Here is a 22,300-nt window from a genome sequence, read left to right on the forward strand (position 1 = left end):
TGTTTTTAACTTACTGTCCTTTCTTGGGAGGCCAAATGTCTTAGGGAGCAGGGGGCTGGAGCATATACCACTGGGTGGCACCTAGGGTCATGTTTAGAGAGTAGTTTCGCATTCCTGTTCCATGACCTCTCCCTGTGCGTTAAGACAGTGATCCCAACCTTCTCTGTAATCAGTGCAGGTGAAGAGTATTGTATAGAATTTTGGTGTCATTAACAGCAATTTTTATTTCTGGAAGATCCTCTAGTTAGAGAACACTAACACTATCTTTGAAGGGTATGAACATCAAAATTGTACTCTCTCTGATCTGCTGTATACATTTATTTTGAATAATTCAGTATTACCAATATCCTTGATGTGCTCATTGCACAAAGATAGCCTCCGCGTGAAAACCTTATGGGGGTAGAGATACAGAAAATACAATAGAACTGTAAAGCTAGGGATGCAAATTAATATTATTATTTTAACTAATAGTACTTTAGTATGGATAGTTTAAATACCAAGGGAGAATAAAGTGGAGAGAAAATAATGTCCTTGCTTTGGGGCACACGCTTCATAGTGTCCAGTCTTGATGTCTTAAGTTAGGTAAAAAGGAGAGAATTTGAAACAATCAATTATGAAAGGGAAAGGCAAAAGGCAGGAAAAATATCCCATGGAAGGGTGATTTTGCTAGAACAAGATTGCAAATCCACAGGGGGTAATTAAGTAGCAGACTTGTACAGTATGTCAGATGTCTTGCATACAAACAAAATCATTTAACATTTTCAGCTCAAGATTTAGGTTGCTCATATGCAAGTTTCTGTTGTTTCTTCCAAAAAGAAAAAAAAAACATACCAAAGAAAATCCTAAAGTAAAGGAGAAAAATTAGCATTCAGTGTCTGGTAGCTCTTTTAATGGCTGACATAGATTTTTCTTAAACTAAACTATTGTTAACCACTATCCAACCTGCATATTAATGAGAAAATGAATGCCTCTCTAAAAATTTCAGCTACAATGTCACCATAAAAATCAATACACGGCTATGCACTATGAATACAGACACAAGCTTGCTTCCAACAGCATGTCTTGACATTCATTATCATAAAACTAACTGGAAAGAACTTCCACTTCTCTGTGTTAAAACTATTTTGTCACATTTTCCTGCCTACCCAGGGCCATACTTGCAAAGTCACATTACTTTAAATGAATTGTGATAATACCATATGGCATATAGATCATCTATATGAATAGTGCCTTGCTAGATGTGTGATGTGCTATGGTGTGATACGTGCTAGACACCACAGACAGCACAGATTCACTCAGAGGCTAAAAAGCCATGGCAAGGTTTGTGCAGGACTGGCAGGGGCTGGTGGAGGTGGGACAGCCTTGGAGCAGGAGGAGGACAGCCCTGTGCACAGCTGGGACACTGAAGTGACCAGAGGGCACACCATGTTGGCTATGGCTCCTAAGGAAGGCTACCAGGACAGAGCCCCTCTCTCAGTCACACCACACCTGCTGCCCTGTTCCATATTCCAGCAGGTAGGAAGCAGCCCAGACTGGCTCCTTCTGAGGATGATGGAGCACTTCTCTTGCACCCAAGGCATTTGGACTTTTGTCCTCACAGCATTGCCTGAGCCATCACTGCACCATCTCAGTTCATTCTCATTACAGGAGGAAACACTACCTGGGCAAGAATACTGATGCCCTGATTAGCCAGCTCAGGAGCCCATCTCTCCTGGTGGATACCCCATTGTCCCAATCCAGCCAAGGAATATTTTGGATCAAATGCTCTATTGCACTGGAGTGATGGCACATTTAAAATCCCAGCTGAGCTCTCACACAGGGTAGCCTGCAACCTTATCATTCCTGTCACATGCTTTTATTTACAGGTAGCACAAATGGAAGGGAGGAAAAACAGATCTCATCATTATTGTGCCTTGATATATGCAAATGTATTCAAGACATGAGATTACCCACTGAGCAGAGACACCTGTAGTATTTAGGGACAACGGATGTGTTGAGTTTCTGCTTTAGCTGAGAATCTTCTGGTTTTTCCCCATTATTATATTGTGCTTTTTTTTTTTTTTTTTTTTAATTTTCAAGACTTAACCTTGGGAAATTGCCACTCCATCTTCTTAGCACTTTCTAAGGAAGTCACATAATTTTATGGCTTGTTTCTCATAAAAGATACTTTATAACCCCTGTTACCCAGCTTTCAGAGCAAAGTCAATGTTTCTGCAAGTAAAGTTACTCTGGCGATTTTAAAAGCCACATGATTGTGGAGTATTCAGTTCCCTAGAATGTGAGGTGCAATTAACTAAAGTGGAGACAAAACAGTATCTCTTCCTTGGGGGGAAAAAAATTCTTTTTAAATCATGAAGACTCAATTATGCCTAATTATCTTAGCTATCAGTGCAACTCTGAAATGATCAGCTCGTATACTTGAATAACCAAATATCTCTGATTGTTACAGTGATCAGTACATACCATTAGCAAGTACAAGCACAGCATCTGCTGTACTTAAAGTATGACCGACTCAGTATCCCAGATCAAAAAAAAACCAAACCCACATTTATTAACAAAGAGTTGAGTAGTGGATGAAATGGAAATTTATCCCATTTCTCTAACTGAATATTTGGGACTTAATGTTTTCTCATGCACCATCAGAAAACTCACAGTTGACAATAACAGCTACTCCTACCTGACTGCTTTGAAATAGGAAAAGAAAAAAAGTGAGGCTATGGGTAATACTGTATAACTGTATGCATCTATACAGCTTCAGGTCTAATGACATCTATATGTAGCAACATCTAAACAGATTAATCCTTTGCCTTTTAATAGGAAAAGATTTTAAAGGACTCTTCTTGGCCAGAGTACAGATAGATATTAGCACTGCTTTCAGAGTGTGTTTGTGAGGGAGTCCCATATGTCTATTCCACAAGAAAGCCAGAACAGCTACACCAGCAACACAAATACTCTCTCGAGAAAGATAAACCGAAAATCACAGAAAATCCAGTTATTTAATTTTAGGCTATCTACTGATTTAAACCAGAAAAGTAAAGTATTTTTGTAGACATTCAAATCAATGCTGCTTTTTAATGTGGAATTTTTTACAGGCTTGGAAGTGGGTTTTAAGTCCTATGGTGCTGTACACCTGTGAAAGAATTGTTAGGTTTTGGAGATTTCGACAGGAAGTCGTCATTACTAAGGTATGTAACATAGCTTGCATATTTGCAAGAAAAAAAAATCCCATTATGTCAATGATTTTTAAATTTTTTTAGGTAACTTCTCTATATTAGGACCCTCATTTTTCACTCCTAGTTTCAACAACTTTTCAATCATTACCATGTTTTCAGCCAAGTATTGATTTTACGTTTTGCATTTATTCCAATAGCAAATCCATAAGAATATTCCATATGGGACCAAACTTGATTAATGAAGTACCAGACTTCACACCACCATAACACAAACATCTGTTTGTGGCCTCTCTTTTTAATGAACTAAAAACATGTTCCAATGCAGATAATGCTAGAGACTACCTTGACTTCAGTAGCAGCACATGGTTTTTACTTTAAAATCTGGAGGCTTCTGAGAAGATGAAGGGTTATATGATCACTTAGGATATATAGTCAAGCTTCACTAATACCACTGTAACAATTTCTCTCAGCTGTGTGCCAAGGCGCTATTTAGGTCACATCAGAATAACTTGAGGATGTTGGTATCAAGCCAGGGATCTGGAACAGGTGTATCTTGTGCAAGGGAAAGAGGATGTCAGATAAGTCTTTCTGCTGATTTCACAGAGTGGCTGTGATCTGAGAATCTCAGTATATTACATGTGACACATAAAACTGCTGCTTAACTGAGATTACCACTTTATAAAAATGCATTAGAATTGAGCTCACTGTGCTTTCTTCCTTGTAATGCCACAGAGTTAGCAGTGTTACATGAGAGCAAAACTAGGAATTAAGGAATTATTCTAATCAATTAAGAAATAATTTTGCACAGGTTATACCAAGAAAATTGACAAACTGTTGAATTGTTACAGCCTTTGGGCAACAACACTGCAACATGCAGACTAGGATATCTGTGACCTAATGGAAACAAACATTTACTCTTCTGAATGGAGATAAAACATCTTCCTTTATTATTCTTCAGGTGGTGACGCATTCCTCTGGAGTCCTTGAGCTCCACATGAAGAAACCTGGCTTTAAAATGGGAGCTGGCCAATATATATTTATACAGTGCCCATCTATCTCACGGCTGGAGTGGCACCCTTTCACCCTCACCTCAGCTCCTGAGGAGGACTACTTCAGCATCCACGTACGGGTGGTTGGGGATTGGACTGCAGCCCTTTTCAAGGCCTTTGGAGCAGAGGAAAAAGCTTTCAAGGAATTGTGGACGTTACCCAGGTTTGAACAAGAGACTATATATATTTAAAATGTTACATTTAAAAATAAATGTTAACATTTTAACTTTAATTAATTTTGCATGTATTTTTAAATGATACATTATTAGATTGTATTTCTGGATTCATAAATACATCATTATGCTAAAATATATCACAAACAAATAGCCATGAACTGGGCCCAGAAGCTACCAAGAGGATGTGATGACTAATCCAAGATTTAAAGTCCACATCAATATCCTTATCTCTTGCTACCATCTTGATCTCTAATAGCTATATCTACACTTAAAGATAACTATTTTGGAAGATGGTTGTTTAATAAATGACAGTGGAAGACATCTGCTAGGTTTGTGCCTTTATGTTTATGCTCTGATGGTACCCACCACTACCATCCAAAATTCCAGTTTTTCCCCCTCAGTTACTTAGATATTTTGTGGTCCCTGAAACATTTGCCTAAACTTTATTTCTTTCCAACAGTCTCCTTTGACCTTGTCTCTATTTCCCAATTCTGCTCCACTTTATAAAGGTCATTTCTGTTCAAATTATGTATTTTTGACATCTTAATACAAGCAAAAAGTTGCTTCTCTGTTGTTCCAAGTTAGCAGGGATCCTCTGAAGTCAAAGGAGCCATCCTGACTTACTCCAGCCAAGGATCTGGCTCTATACAGAATGGATTCAAATCACGTAGCTCTACTTCTGCACTGCTTGCAGGAATAGGGGAGATTTTCGGCAAAGAAGAGCCCAGCTGAGAATCATTTAAATTCTGGTGGAGTATTTAGGGCCTGGGACTGGAGGGACTGATTTCCCCCTGGAAAGCTTGTAGACACCACTGAGCTGCAGAGGTTTATTACAGAGTGGGTGCAGACAGGAAAGTCTGGCCCAGTCCTTGCATTGTATCAGTTAATAAGAATTAGAAATGAAATCAGTGCCTTTGTTAAAGTCAACTGGAATGAGAAGTATGCCATTTCAGCAGAACTGGAGCAAAAATTGTTCAAAGTGATTGACAGCAAGTGTAAAAAATGAGGAAGAGAAAGTTATCAAATGTTGCTTGCTACAATGCAGGGTTGAAATTAACAGTGCTGTCATATATAAACACTCTTCTTTTTAATCTTGTTAGGCTGCCTAATGATATCCTTCAGTTTCTTTCTTGCAATATACTAAAAAGAATATTTGAACAGTTAAACTAGCAATAAAGCAAAAAACAGGTCTTTTTCACAGTTTCAATATCTAAAGTTTTACACCAAATTTGTGACTATATTAAAAAAATAACATATAGCAGAAACTATGCAGAAGACAGAAGACATAGCAACTGAATAATAAGGTAGGATTAGGAATAAAATATGTGGTTTTTAATTACTTAAAGATTATTAAAATAAAATGTTTATACATATATAAAGGTAGCAAAGACAGTTGTGATTTCTGACAAATTTGAGAGCTAAAACCATAGAATAGACTATTCATCTGAAAATAATCAAGTTCTGTGTTATGTCTCTTCAGAATTTTGGCTGACTTAATTGCTGGTTTGATACATTGCCCCAAAATCTAACTGCTCTTACAGTCAGGAGTACTACACAATCATCATGGTGATCAGCAAATGTTAAATACTAAAAATAATCATGGAATCTGTTAATGATACTTTTTCAAAAATAAACATTTCTCCTACCTTCCCCATAAATGTAATTTCTTATTAAATGGACAGAAAGAATACAGACAATCCAAACCACAGTGAGAAAGTCCATAGCCCTGTTTTCTATTTCTCGTTGGCAAGTGCAACTGTAATAATTTTTTTGTCTCTTTGTTTACTATCTTCCTACCTTTTCCCACTCTATCTAGATCAAATGAATGAGTTGCATAACCCAGTTTCTTCTTCTCCTCTTTCTCCTCCCTGCTTCTCTGAGGCTTTGTATTTGGCTAAGCTGTATAGCTACGGCTGAGTAAGGCATTCAAACCAATGATGGGATCTCTGTCACCTGAGGATTTAGGAGCAGACTGACAAGACAAATCTCTTCAAGGGATGATTCAGAAATAATTGAACCTGTCTTATAGCACCGCAACAGACTAGAGAATCCTTGAAATTTCTTCCAGATCAATTTTTTCTCAATCTACTGACAACAATGAGAATTGCTTCCAGCCTCACATCGAACTACATAGAAAGCTTATCTGAAAGCTGTTCTTAGGCACTATACGTATGTACCACAAATTAACCATATTTTACAGGAAGCTTTGAGTGCTCAAAAGCACTGGGCTGGATAATAATCTAAATAACTGTACATATTAGAAAAAAATATCTTTATGTCTAGGATCAGATTTCCAGAAGTTGTTTTGTTTGTTACTGCACTTGCAGGGCATTTCAAATATTGAAATAAAAAGGAAAATGTTTTATAGGCCTTTCAAAAAAGAAACAATAAGGTTTGAGATACATTGTGTCCCTATTTTTGTGTGTAGAATTGCTCCTTTCTTTTCCTTTTGAAGCAATTAATTTTAATTATGTGTGCCTATTTGTTTGTACTATTTAAGGATAAATTTTAAGGATGATTCATGCAATAAAGAGCACAAAACAACAAAAAATCTAAGAGGAAGAAAAAAGGCTTTTTTTTCACCTAAGGACTGGGTGATGGTGAAACCATCTTCTGAGCATGTATGTTGTACAAAGACAGGGCTGGAAAGAGCACTACAAACTATTGTGTGTATTTACATGTCATGTTGCTAAAGGAATGAATCTGATTATTCAGTAATCTTTTTCATCTCTAATTTTGACCAAAATTAATTTCTTGGCATCAGCAACATTGGTTACAGGAGGTAGTAATATCAACAAGCATTTCTTCTTACACATTTTGCCTTTACATCAGATACTAAGCACAGTACTGTGCAAAAAATGTGTTCCTGAAATACTGCTTTTTCAGAAAGAGCTGAGAAAAGAGTAGTTCCCTTGCATATGATGACCTTTTTCTTGCCTTCTCTTTTATTACTTTAACTCAAATACAGAACTTCTAAAAATTATTAATATAATCTGTTCCTCTTTACTTTGATATGTACAATATAACAAATAAAGCTCTAAAACAGGATGCTTTTCAGTAATTCATAATTAAATATGCAAATTCCACAGCTAAATTTGGACAGGCAATTATATGACTAATCACATTTCAGAAAGCCAGAAAATTGCAATTGCATGCTTAAATAGATGGCCAGGCCCCAAATCCACATGGGTGCTCTTGTTCTCTCATTGCAGAAAAGACAGTTGCTTTTCTATTAAATGGCACCCACTGAAAATTAAATGTATTTGTACGGGCAATTTATGTGCCATCTTAGACATGTCTTTTCTCTTTTATTTCAACAGAAATTCAGTTTTGACAATGTGTAGCCCAACAAATGTTAACCTTTCTGTCACTTTATGCATTGTTGACTCCTGACTAAATGTATTGTTGCTGTAGACTGGCTGTGGATGGACCATATGGATCTGCAACCACAGACATCTTCCACTACCGAGTCAGTGTGTGCATTGCAGCAGGAATTGGAGTCACACCATTTGCCTCTATTTTAAAATCCATTTGGTATAAATGCTGCAACCCTAACACAGTACTGGCACTGCAGAAGGTAGGTGGGAAAATTTCATTAAAAAGTTCCAAAAATGAGCCTACTTAGCCAGGGGAGAGAGGCAGTTCAAAGCTAAAGGCTCACATGAGTGCTTCAACTCGCCCTGAGAAGCAGTCACATTCCCTCTCCTGTTGCCTTAGGAGCTATTGTGGGGTGAAGTCTCCTGAACTCACTGTCATTCAAAAAAAGAAGAGTCCTAACTGCAGTGTTTTTAGTAAAAGCTGAAGGATCAGATTTTCAATAGCAACTGGAGATAACTGTGGAATATCTTTCATAGCTAGACAGATAATTAGAGAGCTACAAGAGAAATTCACCCTCCTTCTTACCAAAAATAAATCCTGCAAATGTCATCTCAATCAGAAGTGAAGGGCAGCACTTGCCCTTTGTCCAGTGGAGTTTCATGAGGGTCCTTCAGCAGCATGTCCTGGTCCAGAAGGCTGCATTCAGCAACCATTTGCTGCTTTTCTCACATTGCAAAGTCAGGATATTAACCAGCACAGAAGGAATATAAAAGGCATTTAAGCTCTGGATAAGATGCGTGTATCAAGACACATATTACTCCCTCAAACTACTCTAATTATTTTGGTGAAAAAATATGTTCAGATCTATAAAGTAGAGATGGCACCAATTAAATTAACATACTCTTAATTTTCTAATCTATTATACACCTGCTAATAAGATGTGAGGCAGGACTGGAGAGGATAGGTGAAGAACAGCTAATAGGGGAAGTGGGGTGAGGGCAAGAAGGTAGCATAGAAAAAAATCAGCAGTAAACATTCTCTTCCATATCCATCATCGCAAGTGGTAGCTTGTGGACCTTACAGCTTCTTTTAGGCCATTTTCCAGTGTAAAAGCGGAAACAGGAGCTTCTCAACATTTTGTGTTTAAGGACAAACATTGAAATTGCATTGGAGGGAACAGATCTTTGGAAGGGTCAATACATATGGAGCTGATTGCAGGACAAAGGGGCTGATCTTTATGAATGAAAGAGTGCTAAAACTGGCATCTTAATAATGAGATGCCACTGAAAAAGCATTTGGGATTTTAGCAACTGAGGAGTTGAGGACAGGTTCAAATTGCCAGGGGGGATTTTTGAGGCAGAAAAAGCACCGAGAAGAGAGGAAAATAAAAATGAAAATACATGCTATTTGAGAAAAGAAATGTCTTTGCAAACATTACAATTGTACCAGAATGATCTTTTTCACTGGAAGAAGAGTTACGCATATGCATACAAATTTTATATATGCAGATTATGTATATTCTACATGTATGCAAGTAAAAGTGTTGTTGTTATTATTCTCATTGCTGCTATCTTACGAGGAAAAGAACAGAATTTAACTTTGCATCAGTATTATACTTGAGGGTGTTCATTCATAGGGAGAATTAGGGAGAATTTTGGGTAAGTTTGCCTGCAAAGACAAATGCATCATGCATTCTGCCATGATTTTCTGCTACAGAGGTCAGTTTTTCTGAATTCCTGTGAAATACAAAATTATCAGGATTTCTACTTGTCTTTTCTTTATATCTTGGCTTCCTTATTGGTGCAGTGGGAATTGTGATGTTTATTTTTCACAGGTGTTATGAGGCTAAATTTCATCAGTTCTTGTAAAATATTTTGGAACTGTGGACGAAAGGTCATGGGGAAGTTCACAGCATTACTTAAAAAAAATTTAGCAGTCATCTCAGTGAGAGCGATTAATCTCAGGTTAGCTCCACTTTTTTTTTTTTCCCCCATTGGTTAAAAGCTTCCACTTGTGGTATAATTACAAATAATTTAATCTTCCTCAAAGTATTCAGCACTCTCTTTCTGACATGATGAGTATCATAGAAATGTCTATTAAGGAAATAAATAAGAGGTTTTTCTTTTTTTTAACAACTTCGTTTTGATTTGAGTACAGCTATCATTATGGTTATTGAACTAATATTTCTTAGTGTTGCCCACATATGGTTGAGATATAAATACTCATAGTTTCCATAATGTCTGCAGCTGTATAATTAAAAAAACCCAACAAATCAAAGGGAGCACACATTTATCTAATTGATTCTTCACAATTAAATAGCATTAGAGCCCTCATTTCCCCATCATTTTTTGCATGTACTACTAGTCAGGGCTGGAAAGTTTCTACTGGCTTTAGTTATGCATAATATGATTCTTTTTCCTTCACATTAGTGGTTTCATTTTTCAGATCAATTGCTACTGAAATTGATAAAATTGTACTGATCCATCAGATTCTAGTATTAGCAAACATCCACTTTTTCTTCCCTACAAAAGACATAAGAAAGGTCCTACTGAATACCACCAAATATCCATTTAGCCCCATATCCTGTCTTCAACAGTGGCTCTTCATGAACACCTAGAGAAAAGTGTACAGATGAGAAAAATCAGGTGGTGATTGGTTTTTGCAAGACACCATTGAGTGACTTGTAGCACAGTAACACCTTGATACAAGAGCTGTACTTCTGTCTTTAATATTTCTTTGTGGCTTTTTCTTCCATGAAGTAGTCCAATTGTTTTTTGAACCCAGTGTAGATCTTAGACAACCACAGCATCTTGTGGCAGGAAGTTCAGCTACATACTAAGAGGAAAACACAATCAGCCTCTTCCACTTGCTTTGAGACCGACTTCCCTGCCTGAGGTAAATCTCTGCCCCAGGCCCCAGTCCTTCTGCACAAAAATCTTGTCTTGAATACCTAAAAAGCCGGGCTCTTTCTTCTGCCAAATGTAACCATCTTTCTGATCTTTTTTTATAACAGTTTAGGCTTTTTGCTTAAAATTGAGGAACATGATTTTGAACCTTGTGATGCATTTATAGGAAAGGCCGTTTGCTGTCACCCTAACCCTAAGTCAGTGCCTCCTGTAGGCTGCCTCAGCTTTTGCATTTTTTTTTTTTAAATGCTATACCCCACAGGTAATGCAGCATACTCAGGAACAGGAAGGAATGGATGCTTGCAGGGAGGTGCTCACCTACAGGTGTAAGAGGTTTTTGCAGGGATATTCTGCCTAAGAGGGAGCAGAAAGATTCAGGGATGAGGGGTGTCCTCCTTGGACACTCCTTTAGTGAAAAGCTGGCTTTGCCCAGAGCTGCAGCTCCAACTCTGTCTTCAGGGAGCAGGAAGAAAGAGACAGATGCTCATCAACAGATAATTATTAATGACTCTCCTCATGGTGCAAGCTGATATACAAAGAATGTTCTTTCACCTTACAGGGAAGAGGTAACATAGCTCTTGCTCTTGTCCATTGTACAAAATTCAGGATGTGGGAAACTGAAGGATAAATATCCATGAATTGCAAAGGAGCACAGCACTACAGAAATAAGCAACTATTCAAACCCCTGGTTTGATCTGATTAATAGCAATACTGCATCTAACTCAATTTGCAAAAAGAGCACTTGGAAAATTTAAGACAGTTTACTTGGGCAAGCCATCAAGCTGATGAATGCAACTGATGCCAGTAGGGTGGGTGGAGACTAATGAAACATAAATCTAACCAGATTTGTAAGGGCTCTAAATAATTGCAGTTAATAGTATGAGGCTTACAAGGAAAAAACAGGATTCAGAAGAAGTTTTAATTATAGAAATGCACTGGAGCTACTTTATTCTACTGTTTTAATCAGGATTAATTTTTGGTGCATTTATTGTATTTTAATTATATATGTAATAGATTGTGCTATGCTATGGGCAGCCAGTGTAAAGAAAGGAAGACTTTTTTGTAAACACCATTTATTTTAAGATATTAGACTAGAAGTCCTCTTTGATCTAAGGGAAACTAATTCCTTTTACCCACAGGCCATCCTTCTTCACTATCTCTTTCTTTTCTAAGATTATAATCACAGCCAAAAATACTTCTAATAATGACAGCCTTTCTTCATCACCAAATGCCTGCCACCTCTAATGTGAAAATCACAGGCAATGCAATGGGTGCTGCAGGACGAGCTTAAGGAATTTTTGCAGCTTCAGAAAGCTTTGCATCCTTTCCTTAGAGGACTGCCAGAGGTGGCTTGATCCAACAGTTGGACTGGCTATTGCTGTGACAGCCAGGCCTGCAAACAGCTAAAATCATTCCTTCAAGATCCATAGAATGTTCTAGAAACCAGTTCCCCAAATTGAAGACCACATTGTCTCAATTCAATGGCTAGCTTTTCTTCCTTCCTCCCTGAATGTGCTTATCTCCCAGTCCTGCCCACATGCTCCCAGTTGCTACCCCATGAACAATTCTTTATTCATTTAGAAATATGTATCTCCTCTCCACACACATGTACTAAATATACATTTCCATAAAATGAACTACTGAAAAAACTTGAGAAATAAGATGATCAAGTAGAGTCTGGGGGAAGAAATTCCTCGCTACAAATCAACAGCTCTGGTGTGATACAGACTGACAGCACTCAGTGGGCTGATTTTCGAGGTGCTGAATATCTAGAACAAGTGGGGATTTTAGGACTCAGACACAAAAAAGCTATATAAAGGTTAAGGCTATAAATCTTACCTAGTTTTGGTAATTTAAAATAATGCTGTTGTTGGCCACAAATATGAAATTCTATAAAGTCAGTGGGCTTGCTTTATCCTTATAACCTATGCCAGTGTAAATCAGCAGCAACCCCCTTCCATAAAGCAATGAGGTCATATTTAAGGCAAAATATTGAAACAGAAGGGGAAAAAGCAAACAACCGAGATGGTTAGTACTAAAGTTCCACAGACAGTCTTATTCCTGGGCTGTAAAAATACCCTACTTAACCCTGAATGCCTTATCTCTGTTTCTGGGATCATAAATCATTTATATTTCTTACATAAACCACAGATGGTCCCTTACAGTACACTCAGATCTAGGAAACATCTCAAATTACTGTTAGTGTCTTTCACCAAATCTCCACTGAAGCATGGTATTACCACATTTTTCTCCCACCACCTTACCAGAAGTCTGACAACCTAGTATATTAAATCTTCGGGAAATCTCTTTATAGCTTTCTGGCTTCTTTCTCTGGTTTTTCATTTCACAAGTGTCCAATACGCATTTTTACCTCATTGATCCTGTGGAAAAGGGCTGCAATTTCCAAAACATTGGAGTCACCACAGTGATTGCCTTGGGGACATACCTTTCAGATCACCTTTGATACTGCAGTACAATAAAAGACAGAGGGGTGGGTGACCAGAAAAGGAGATGGGTTGGAGGAAGCTAAGGGATTTCGCAATAAAATAAAAATCACAGTCACAATAAAATAATTTCCAATCATCCAGTTTTATAAGTTTATACATTGTCCTTCCTGCTGTTCCTTTCACATCTAAAATTGCGTATTTTTAGACTTCCTCCATGTTTGTGAATTTCTTCTTTGGATAAATTATGAAAATACACAGCCTGCAGAGGACCATTCGAGGTTTGGCACCATCTGGACGAAATAATGGTAGAGTGTGTGGCAAGAGCTACAGAATTTGAGTAATAAGAATTTTAATCAGATTTATCAAGTAATTGTGCTTCAGACTGCCATCAGGGTAGTGCCTGGGCAGACAGCCTGGGAATTTCAGACATTCATCCTCTGGGTAGTACAGAAACTCGCAGTTGTCTCCACATCTGTATTGGCTTCGTGCAAGGCACTGAGCTGAAACCAGGGGATGGACTGGTCCCAGTCCTCTACACAGCACAGGATTGATAGAGATTTCCCACTCGGAAATCATGATGGTGCTGAAGATTCCCTGAGGTAATTCCTGATGGGCCTAGGAGTGGCTGAGTTTTGGTGCATTGAAAAGATCCTGACAAGGGAATTTCATCAGTCCTGAGGCAGTTCCTGTTGCAAACTTTATTAACTTGAACACAGACAAGACATTTGCAAATGGTCATCAGAAACTGTTCCTGCAGAAGTGGTCGTATAGGACAACCTTCTAGAAATAGCTAATTAGTTGGAAGATGTTTTATATGCAGTTAGGACAACAGATCACATTAGATCATGTACATGCAGGAGTGGTCACAATGATCCCTGTGCCAGCTGGCTATAAAAGCTGTGCAGAAGAAGGTTCTTGTGGACTCCTGCTGTTCCACCTGAAGATGCCAGAGGAAGGGCTCTTGAAATAGAAACTCATCATCATATGGACAATGACTAACTGCCTTATTTGAAAGATGTCTCTGCTATGCAAGCATTACCTTATGCCAAGATATTGATAAATTAGCTTATTTCTTAAAAAAAAAAAATCAACAAACTCTGCTACGTTTTTGATTTTCTGCAGTAGAGTAGGGAAAATAAGCCATAGGAATTATTAAAGGATGCCTCTCAGTGACAGATCCCAGGAATATTTGGTTTGCCATAGACGCACGATTATAGGGTGACTTGATCCTAGATGTGAAAAGTGAAACTAGTGAAATCTGGATGAGAGAAATTTTGCCAATTTTTGATAGAGAGAAGGGTTTCAAAAAACAGAAAAACAATAATAGGATAGTGGTTATTTTACCCATTTGGCAACTGTAAATTTAGTTTCAGGTTTGTCTAGGAACTAGATGCTCCAACTTAAACATGAAATACATTTTTAGAAAGGAATAGGGACTATTTCTCACCAGTTTTTATACAGGGCATATCACTTGAAGAACATAAGTACCTTTTGGAGACATCAAGAGCTAGCCCATGGCATAAGGTCTTGAGAAACAAGGAATTTCTTGCTTCGGTGCTGAATAAAACTGAAATTAAAAAAATTCAAAATTTCAAACAATCATCAAATTACTTGCAAGAAATGAAGGGCTAGGTATTACAAGTCAAAGCAAAGATGCACTGGCAGGGATATATGGAAAGCTTGTCCATTGCCTACTTTCACTAGGACATTAATATATTCACTCATTGTTTAAGATGAAAATCAAAATTTTAAATTCTCAAAAAGATGTTTCATTATGTTTACTATAAATTTAATGTGGAGAAGAATCACACACTATATGGTTAATGAGTTAAGCCAGTAATTACGAAGTTTTGTTGAAAGTTTTCTTTTTGTTAAATCTCTTTATTTGACAGGTTTATTTTTACTGGATTTGTCGAGACCCATCAGCATTTGAGTGGTTTGCTGATCTTCTGTTCCATTTGGAAAAAAAATTGGCTGAAAAATGGAAAAATGATTTTCTAAGCTATCATATATTTCTTACTTGCTGGGATGAAAGTCAGGTAATAATGAAACTGTTACAAGTCAGAGTTAATGTACCTTGCTTTTCCAGTATGACAACATACGGAACAGGACCAGCTGAATAAATGATGGATGAAGCAGAGAGACAAAGAACTGTAAATATGATGATACTAAGATGTCTGTTTACATCTCACATTTAGGAAAGCAGAAATGGAGAAATCAAGTCAGGGATTCCTCCAGACCTGCATCTTGTCTTGGGCAAAGATGGTTACCAGGTGTCTCACAGAAAGGTGCATGGAGCTTTCCTGAGCTCATCAAGGGCCATTTTGTCTATGTCTTAGGAACAGTCTTTCATTAGATTCTGTCATTTTTGTGCTGAAATGTGGAGGGCTGTCTAAAAAGTATAGGCTTAATTTAGTATTTACTGTAACTTCTGTTATTCGCATTCATTCATATATATATATGTATGTATGTATCTCCAGTACATTTTTGAAAAGTACTGCACTTGGAACATTTTGGCAACCAACTCCAATGTCTAATTCATGTTGTTTGCAAAGATATTTTCTCTGATTGACTTTAAATTTGCCATCTCATAATTTTATTGGATCATACCACCTCAGGCCCTTAATTCTTAGACAGGGTCAATATTATTCAACTTCTTTAGTCTTTACCTAAACACAAATGTGTTGTGTTGGTTTTCTCTCTCGCTCTCTTTCCTTTTTAATGGATCACTCAGAACATGCAGCGATAAGTTAGGCACCTGTCAGAAAAACTCTAACAGGGAAGTCTTTGCTCTACTGTTTTATTTCCTGCTGTGTCTGCTGAATGAAGGACTGCCTAGCAGAGATGAAAAAAATACAGATTTCATAGAGCATTTCCTTTTCTACCTCTGCTGATACAAAACCCCAATTGTTTCTTTTTGCTTTCCTTGGAGTTTCTGTCAAGTAATGAGGTATGTGCATAAAGCTGTATTCAGAAAAACCTACTCCCATTGTGAAGTATATGGCAGTTACAGAAACTACTGCTCTGCATTAGCAATATCACAGGGTATTACTTAAAACCTGCTGTTAAAGAAGTTTTTGGGGAACCTAAAAAAACACAAAGTTTTTTCAACTGTCTTGAAGCAATCATCTTTCAACTATCACCTCACTTCCCTCTTGGGCAAACGTCAGGCCAGAAGTCAGGTAGGGTGACAATTGTTCTTGCTGGGCCATCCATCTCTCTTCACTCATGTGCTCTGCACTTTTCTGAAAGGACTTCTTCCTCTTTCAACCCCATAATCTCTCTCAATTCCTGTCAGAGGAATGTTCCTCAGGGGCTATTTCTCCCACTCTGACCTGGGCATTGTGCTCGGTAACATCATCTTCTTCAGATACACACAAAGCTCCCTAATCTTACAGGACTTACTATTTTTAGGAAATTCATGTTCATCACTCCTCAAAATTTGTGCTTCATCACCAGTAATATTTGAATGATATTTTACTTCTCCCCCAGCAAAAAAACAAAACAACACTCTCTGCATTCTCTCCCTGTCTCACCATATAGAAGACCAGTAATCAAGTGAAGTTGAACCCAAGGATGGGAATTTTAAAGCTTCTAGTACACCCTCCTTTACTGACATGTGTCTACTCCTCAAACATGTTTGTTCAATGCTTTGAGCTCTTTGTAGATTCCATGTTGGCAACAGATGGTGAAGCACATAAGGCACATGGTCTGCCTCTGCTTGGACAAGATCCCTGCAATGCCCCTGAGACTCCTAGGCAACGTTAACACCGTGAGCTATTGCAAAAGCTAATATCAAAAATCCTGGGAAACTTGCACTTCATGACAACAGCTCATCGTCTCAATGGGACAATTTTGCTGCAAATAATTCAAAAATTCTGCAGTTTTCTACCACCCACTTTTACCAAACACTTTAAGTTCTTTCTTAGACTATTCTAAATCCTTCATGACAGTGGCTCAAACTAACAAGTTTTAGAAACACGACTTCTTGTGACAACTTTACTTGACAATAATAATTGTATTGGTAAGGAACATGGAAGACTCATTATAGGAAGAAGTATATAGTAAATTTCAGCAAGCATTTCTGCAAAAGATTATAATGATACTTCGTTCATGCTAGGGCCCATGCTAAATGCAAAGTCCATTTTTAAACTTACTTTCCTCTGTTAATTTCTTGATAGTGACAGCTATGATGATAGTCTATAGCGGAAGCAAGCATATTACTCCTACACAAGAGCAGTACAATTAGAAGTGACAGTGCATTTTGTTTTTAAATGTGCTTGGGAAATATTCAGCATGGTAATGGGTGTAGTATAGGAGCTGAAGGACAGTAAACGCCCATAAAAATCAGGATATTTTTCCTGACACTTGGGAGCTGAGAAGCTCACTTGGTTGAGTGCTTCACCTGAGGTGATCCACTTTCTGCACCTGTCTCTACCTGAGGAGAAAAGTCAAAACATTGAGAGTTTTACACAGAGTCACAGAAAAGTTAGGGATGGAAGAGACCTCTGGAGATCATCCAGTCCAACCTCCCCTGCCAAGGTGTAAATTGTGTACCTAGACCAGGTTAAACAGAGACATGCCCAGGTGGGTTTTGAATATCACCAGAAAGAGGCTCCACAACCTCCCTGGGCAGCCTCTTCCAGTGTTCTGCTACCCTCAGTGTAAAGAAATTCTTCCTCATGTTGAGATAGAACTTCTTTATGGCCATTGCTCCTCATCCTGTCACTGGGCACCAGTGAAAAGAGTCTGGCACCATCCTCCTGACAGCTGCCTTTGAGATATTTTTGTACATTAATGAGATCCCTTCTCAGTCTTCTCAAGATTAAACAGGCCCAGCTCTCACAGTCTCTCGTAAGAGAGCTCTAGACCCCTCCTCACCTTTGTGATCCTCCAATGGACCTCTGTTTTCACCTCTGCTCAGCTGGTAAATCCCCTGTGCTTTCCATCAGCACCACAGTGCTCTGGACTTGGCTCTTAGGTATTTTTGGAAATGCTTTTTACAATTCTAGTAATATTGTGAGCTCTCAAATACTCATCTCCTTCCCTGTCCCTGTCCCTGTCCCTCTTCCTGTCCCTGTCCCTCTTCCTGTCCCTGTCCCTGCCCCTGTCCCTCTCCCTCTCCCTCTCCCTCTCCCTCTCCCTCTCCCTCTCCCTCTCCCTCTCCCTCTCCCTCTCCCTCTCCCTCTCCCTCTCCCTCTCCCTCTCCTCTTCTCCCATTTGATAATTGCACAATTTCCTTGCCCTCATTCCATCTTTCCCAGTAAAGAAGCACTATTGCTTGTGCCTCTTACTTGGAATATATGTTTTTGACTAAAATTATTATCTTGTAAATTTGCCTTTAGGCTACTCACATAGCCCTACATTGTGATGACAAGATGGATGTAATTACTGGTTTGAGACAGAAAACCTGTTATGGAAGGCCAAACTGGGACAATGAGTTCAAGCAACTAGCTGAAAACCATCCTAGGTAAGGCAGGCTGGTTTGTAACCTTGTTAGGTAACTCTTCTCTCAGCATAAACAGCGGGAGGAGGGGAGAGCAAACCTTTCTAAATGACCCTTTTAAAATAATTTCTTCTTTTTTGCTGTGTGGAAAGAAGATTTATGCTTAATGAAGATTTTAATGAAGAAATCTCGGAAAGAGAATGCCAATAAAATCTAATTTTTGGACAAGAAAATCTAATATTTAGAAGTATTTCAATATCCTGGCCTTTGTCCAGATATAATTGAAACACACAATCCAATTACTGTTCTGCACAAAGGACAAAGTAGCATTAATTTCCCTTGAAGATGGTTATTAAAGAGATAAACTGTGATTTTTTTCTTACAATGTCAAGGATATGTTTGTTCCCCTAACATATTTGGCCGCTCTTGCAAGACTATGCTGTTCTGTTATTAGTTCATCTCTGCTGGCAAAGACAGTTCATTTGAACTTGGTGGATTTGCTAGTGGTCTGAGAAAAGCTTCTTTGTTCCTGAAAGCCTTTGAAGCAAGAATTTGAAATATTTTGTGTTCAGCAGTAGAAAATTCCAGAATCTTTGTGACTTTGTGATTTCCAAACATTTACCTGCTAATGCAAAATAAAGGCTTGCACTTGGGAGACAGAGATATGAAAAGAAAAAGGAGAAAACTTGTTTTAAAAGATGAAAAAGACCCAAGAAAAAGCTGAAAGGGAGGAGATCAAAGAGAATACAGTAAGCTACAAGAATACCATAAAATTGCAAAAATAACAGTAATAGAGAATTCACTTGATGGAGGTCAAAATAAATACAATCAGGAAATATGAAAGATTAAAAGCATAAAAAGGCCAAGAACAGAAACTATGACTTTTGAAAGACCTTTCATAGGGATTCTACTACATAAACAGAGCTTTAAAAGTTATAGTTGAAAAATTGCTTTTTGTTGGTTACTTTCGCAACTGCAAGTACAGATGAGATAAAAATGTTTTTCTGCTGCTCAAGGGGGATAAGGGCATTAGCTTTCTATACTGGAACTTGAGGTAGTTCCATTGAAAGCTAGTCCTAAACTGACAGAAGAATATCCATTTTTTTGTGAGCCATGTTTATGGTCAATGTTGAAGCTTTTAAAGAAAACCTTGCATGAAATAAGGATCCCTTATGAGAAAAGGATACCCTGGTTTTTCTTGCTCTGAGTTATGGAAGATTCAAGAGTTAAACAGAAGAGCTTCTACTGTGTGATGAAGCAATCAGCTTTTAGGATCTGAGTAGATTTTGGGTCCCTGTGTCTGGGTCGAGAGAGTTTTCCCCAGCTGCAACAATGTCTTTTAGCAGATCAGCAGGAGCACACCACTTCAGGTTAAACCTGGTGCAACTGAGCACCAGAGCAATATGGGCACAACTTCTGGGGGCTACAGCTTGGGCACCAAAATCATATCCACAGCTCCTCCTTTACAGGAGCAAACCTTTTTAAACTCATGCTTCACTTGTCACTTCCTCTGCATTTCTGCAGGTTGAGCTTTCCCCAGCAGCACAGCACGTGTGAATCTGTGGCTGCATATATGTTTTAAAACAATATATATAGTATCCATGGAGGCAAACCCTTTAGGCAGTTTCTAGCAGGCAACCAGGTTACCAGCACCCTATGTGCTTGTGCATGTATGAACACAATTGTTTGTTACATTTATCATGTTCTTATTTTATAAGAAGTACCTATTTACAAATGTCGTTATTAAATCAGCCATTTTTAAATTGTCAAAGGCAGAAAAGTGTTAGACTAAGTGTTAGACTAAGGGGTGGTGGCGGGGGGAGAAGAAGAAAACTCAGAAGTAACTCAGCATTTTGTATATTTTTTTAGGAAAAAATAACTCAGCTGGAGAAAAAGTACTTAAAGTTTTCAGCTCAAACAGTATATTTGCCTCTCTGATTGAAAAAGCTATGAAGATCAAAACCAAAGAGCTACCATTTAAAATATTTGTGACCTCTAATATAGCAATCTAATGTAATAAGACATAATAAACATGAAAGTGGAATTATTATACTCTAATATAGCAACACAAATTATACAGCACAGAACACAAAGTATACAGTAAAACAAGATTTTTCAAATGTGTTTCTCAAAAAGCAATTTGAAAAGATGCAAAGCAGGAGGCAGCCAAAAAGTACTGCTACTCTCATGCTTTTTGTTGTTATTGTGATTACAGCAACAGTATTGGTGTATTCTTCTGTGGACCCAAGGCTCTCTCTAAGATCCTGCAGAAGACATGCAACTCATATTCATCAGTTGACCCAAGAGGAGTTCAGTTTCACTACAACAAAGAAAGCTTCTAGGCAGTACTTCTTAACTATATCATAGATATTACCAGACTGTATTTTTTCCCATCTCATCCCATCCTCTACTCATCCTGAATGGCAGCATTCAGGCCAGATATTAAGAGTTGCAAATTGAAATAGGTGTATTGACTTCAGTAGAAAAATGCCATCCTATGCCAGCTAGAGATTTGGACCCTTTCCTTAGCCTTTTCATTGCTTACTTAATGATGCTGCGAATCCCTCTACATCTGTGTGAAAGCACACACAAACCTAACCTTTGAAGAAAAAGGTGTGAGTAAAATGGACATTTAGAACTGTACTTTGCTGTTGTGTATGATTGCAGGCAATATCTTCCCACTGTTTAAATCACACCCATTGAAAGCATTTCTTTCCTGTATTTCTGATTTTACACTCCCAGTGCACACACATCCATATCCACATTACGTTTTGTGCCACAGCAATACTATTTCACTATACTGTGTCAAATTCCAAAGGAGCAAATTTGTTTTTCCCTACCAAGCTATGCACCATTTAAACCTGGCATCTCCATGGGAATGATGTCTATGTATCCCATGGACCGATACATACTTAGCTTTAATAGGCTAAGGGAACTCCAGAAATTTTGCACTCAGCAAATGGATCCTGTGAGACACACAACTGAAACTGCAGAAAAAAGTTTCACAACAGTGATTGAGGTGGGAAGGCATCCTGGGCTTCTACTCCAAACCTCTTGCTTAGAGCTGATTCTGTGAAGAGAGGGGCGACATCAGTATTCTTCCATTCCTCAGGAACCTTCTCCCATCACCACGACTATTCAAAAACAAAGAATGGCAAGTTCCCTCAGCACTTGTGGATGCATCCCATCAGTTTCCATGGACTTGTTTAAAATATCACTAAGCTGTTCTCCCTTTACTGAGGGTAAGCATGACTTTTTTTCAGATCTTCCCACTTGCCTGCAAAACCAGGAACCTCTGAATGTTAGACTTATCTGTAACAACTGAGGCAAAAGAGGAATTGAGTACCTCTACCTTTCTCCATGGCTTTGGGTGCCAAGTTCCCCACTCCATTCAGCAGCAAATCAACATTTTCCTAGCCTTCCTTTTGCTACTGATGCATGCACAGCAGCTCTCCTTGCCCTTCATTTCCCTCACCAGATTTAACTCCCAACGGGCTTTGGTTTTCCTGACCCCATCCCTGCACACTCATTGTCTCTATATTCCCTGCATCATCTGTCCTTGCTTCCACCTCTTGTGTGCCTCTTTTTGTGCTTCATTTCTGTCAGGAGGGATCTGTTCAATCATATGGATCTCCTACCATCTTTGACCAGCTTAATCCATAGTAAGAGGGATCATATTTGAACCTGGAGAAGGTGATTCTTGAAAATCCTTCAGTTCCCCTGGACGCCTCTTCTCTCAGGACCACACTGCATGGGAAACTTCTAGGCATTGAATTCCTCCTATG

The 22,300-nt window shown here is 38.3% G+C and overlaps 1 protein-coding gene across 1 annotated transcript in view; it reads left to right on the top strand.

The window, feature by feature from the left end:
* NOX3 (NADPH oxidase 3) overlaps positions 1-20,857 on the top strand; it is a 38,452-nt gene extending 17,595 nt beyond the window's left edge. The window contains exons 8-13 of the mRNA XM_033055942.1: positions 3,093-3,185; positions 4,132-4,385; positions 7,813-7,975; positions 14,962-15,108; positions 18,415-18,539; positions 20,731-20,857. Of these exons, the coding sequence (XP_032911833.1) occupies positions 3,093-3,185; positions 4,132-4,385; positions 7,813-7,975; positions 14,962-15,108; positions 18,415-18,539; positions 20,731-20,857 (909 nt within the window). The remainder of the gene's footprint in view (positions 1-3,092; positions 3,186-4,131; positions 4,386-7,812; positions 7,976-14,961; positions 15,109-18,414; positions 18,540-20,730) is intronic.
* The last annotated feature ends 1,443 nt before the right edge of the window (positions 20,858-22,300 follow it).

The sequence above is a fragment of the Catharus ustulatus genome, chromosome 3 (genome assembly GCF_009819885.2).
Source record: "Catharus ustulatus isolate bCatUst1 chromosome 3, bCatUst1.pri.v2, whole genome shotgun sequence".
Taxonomy (NCBI): Eukaryota; Metazoa; Chordata; class Aves; order Passeriformes; family Turdidae; genus Catharus; species Catharus ustulatus.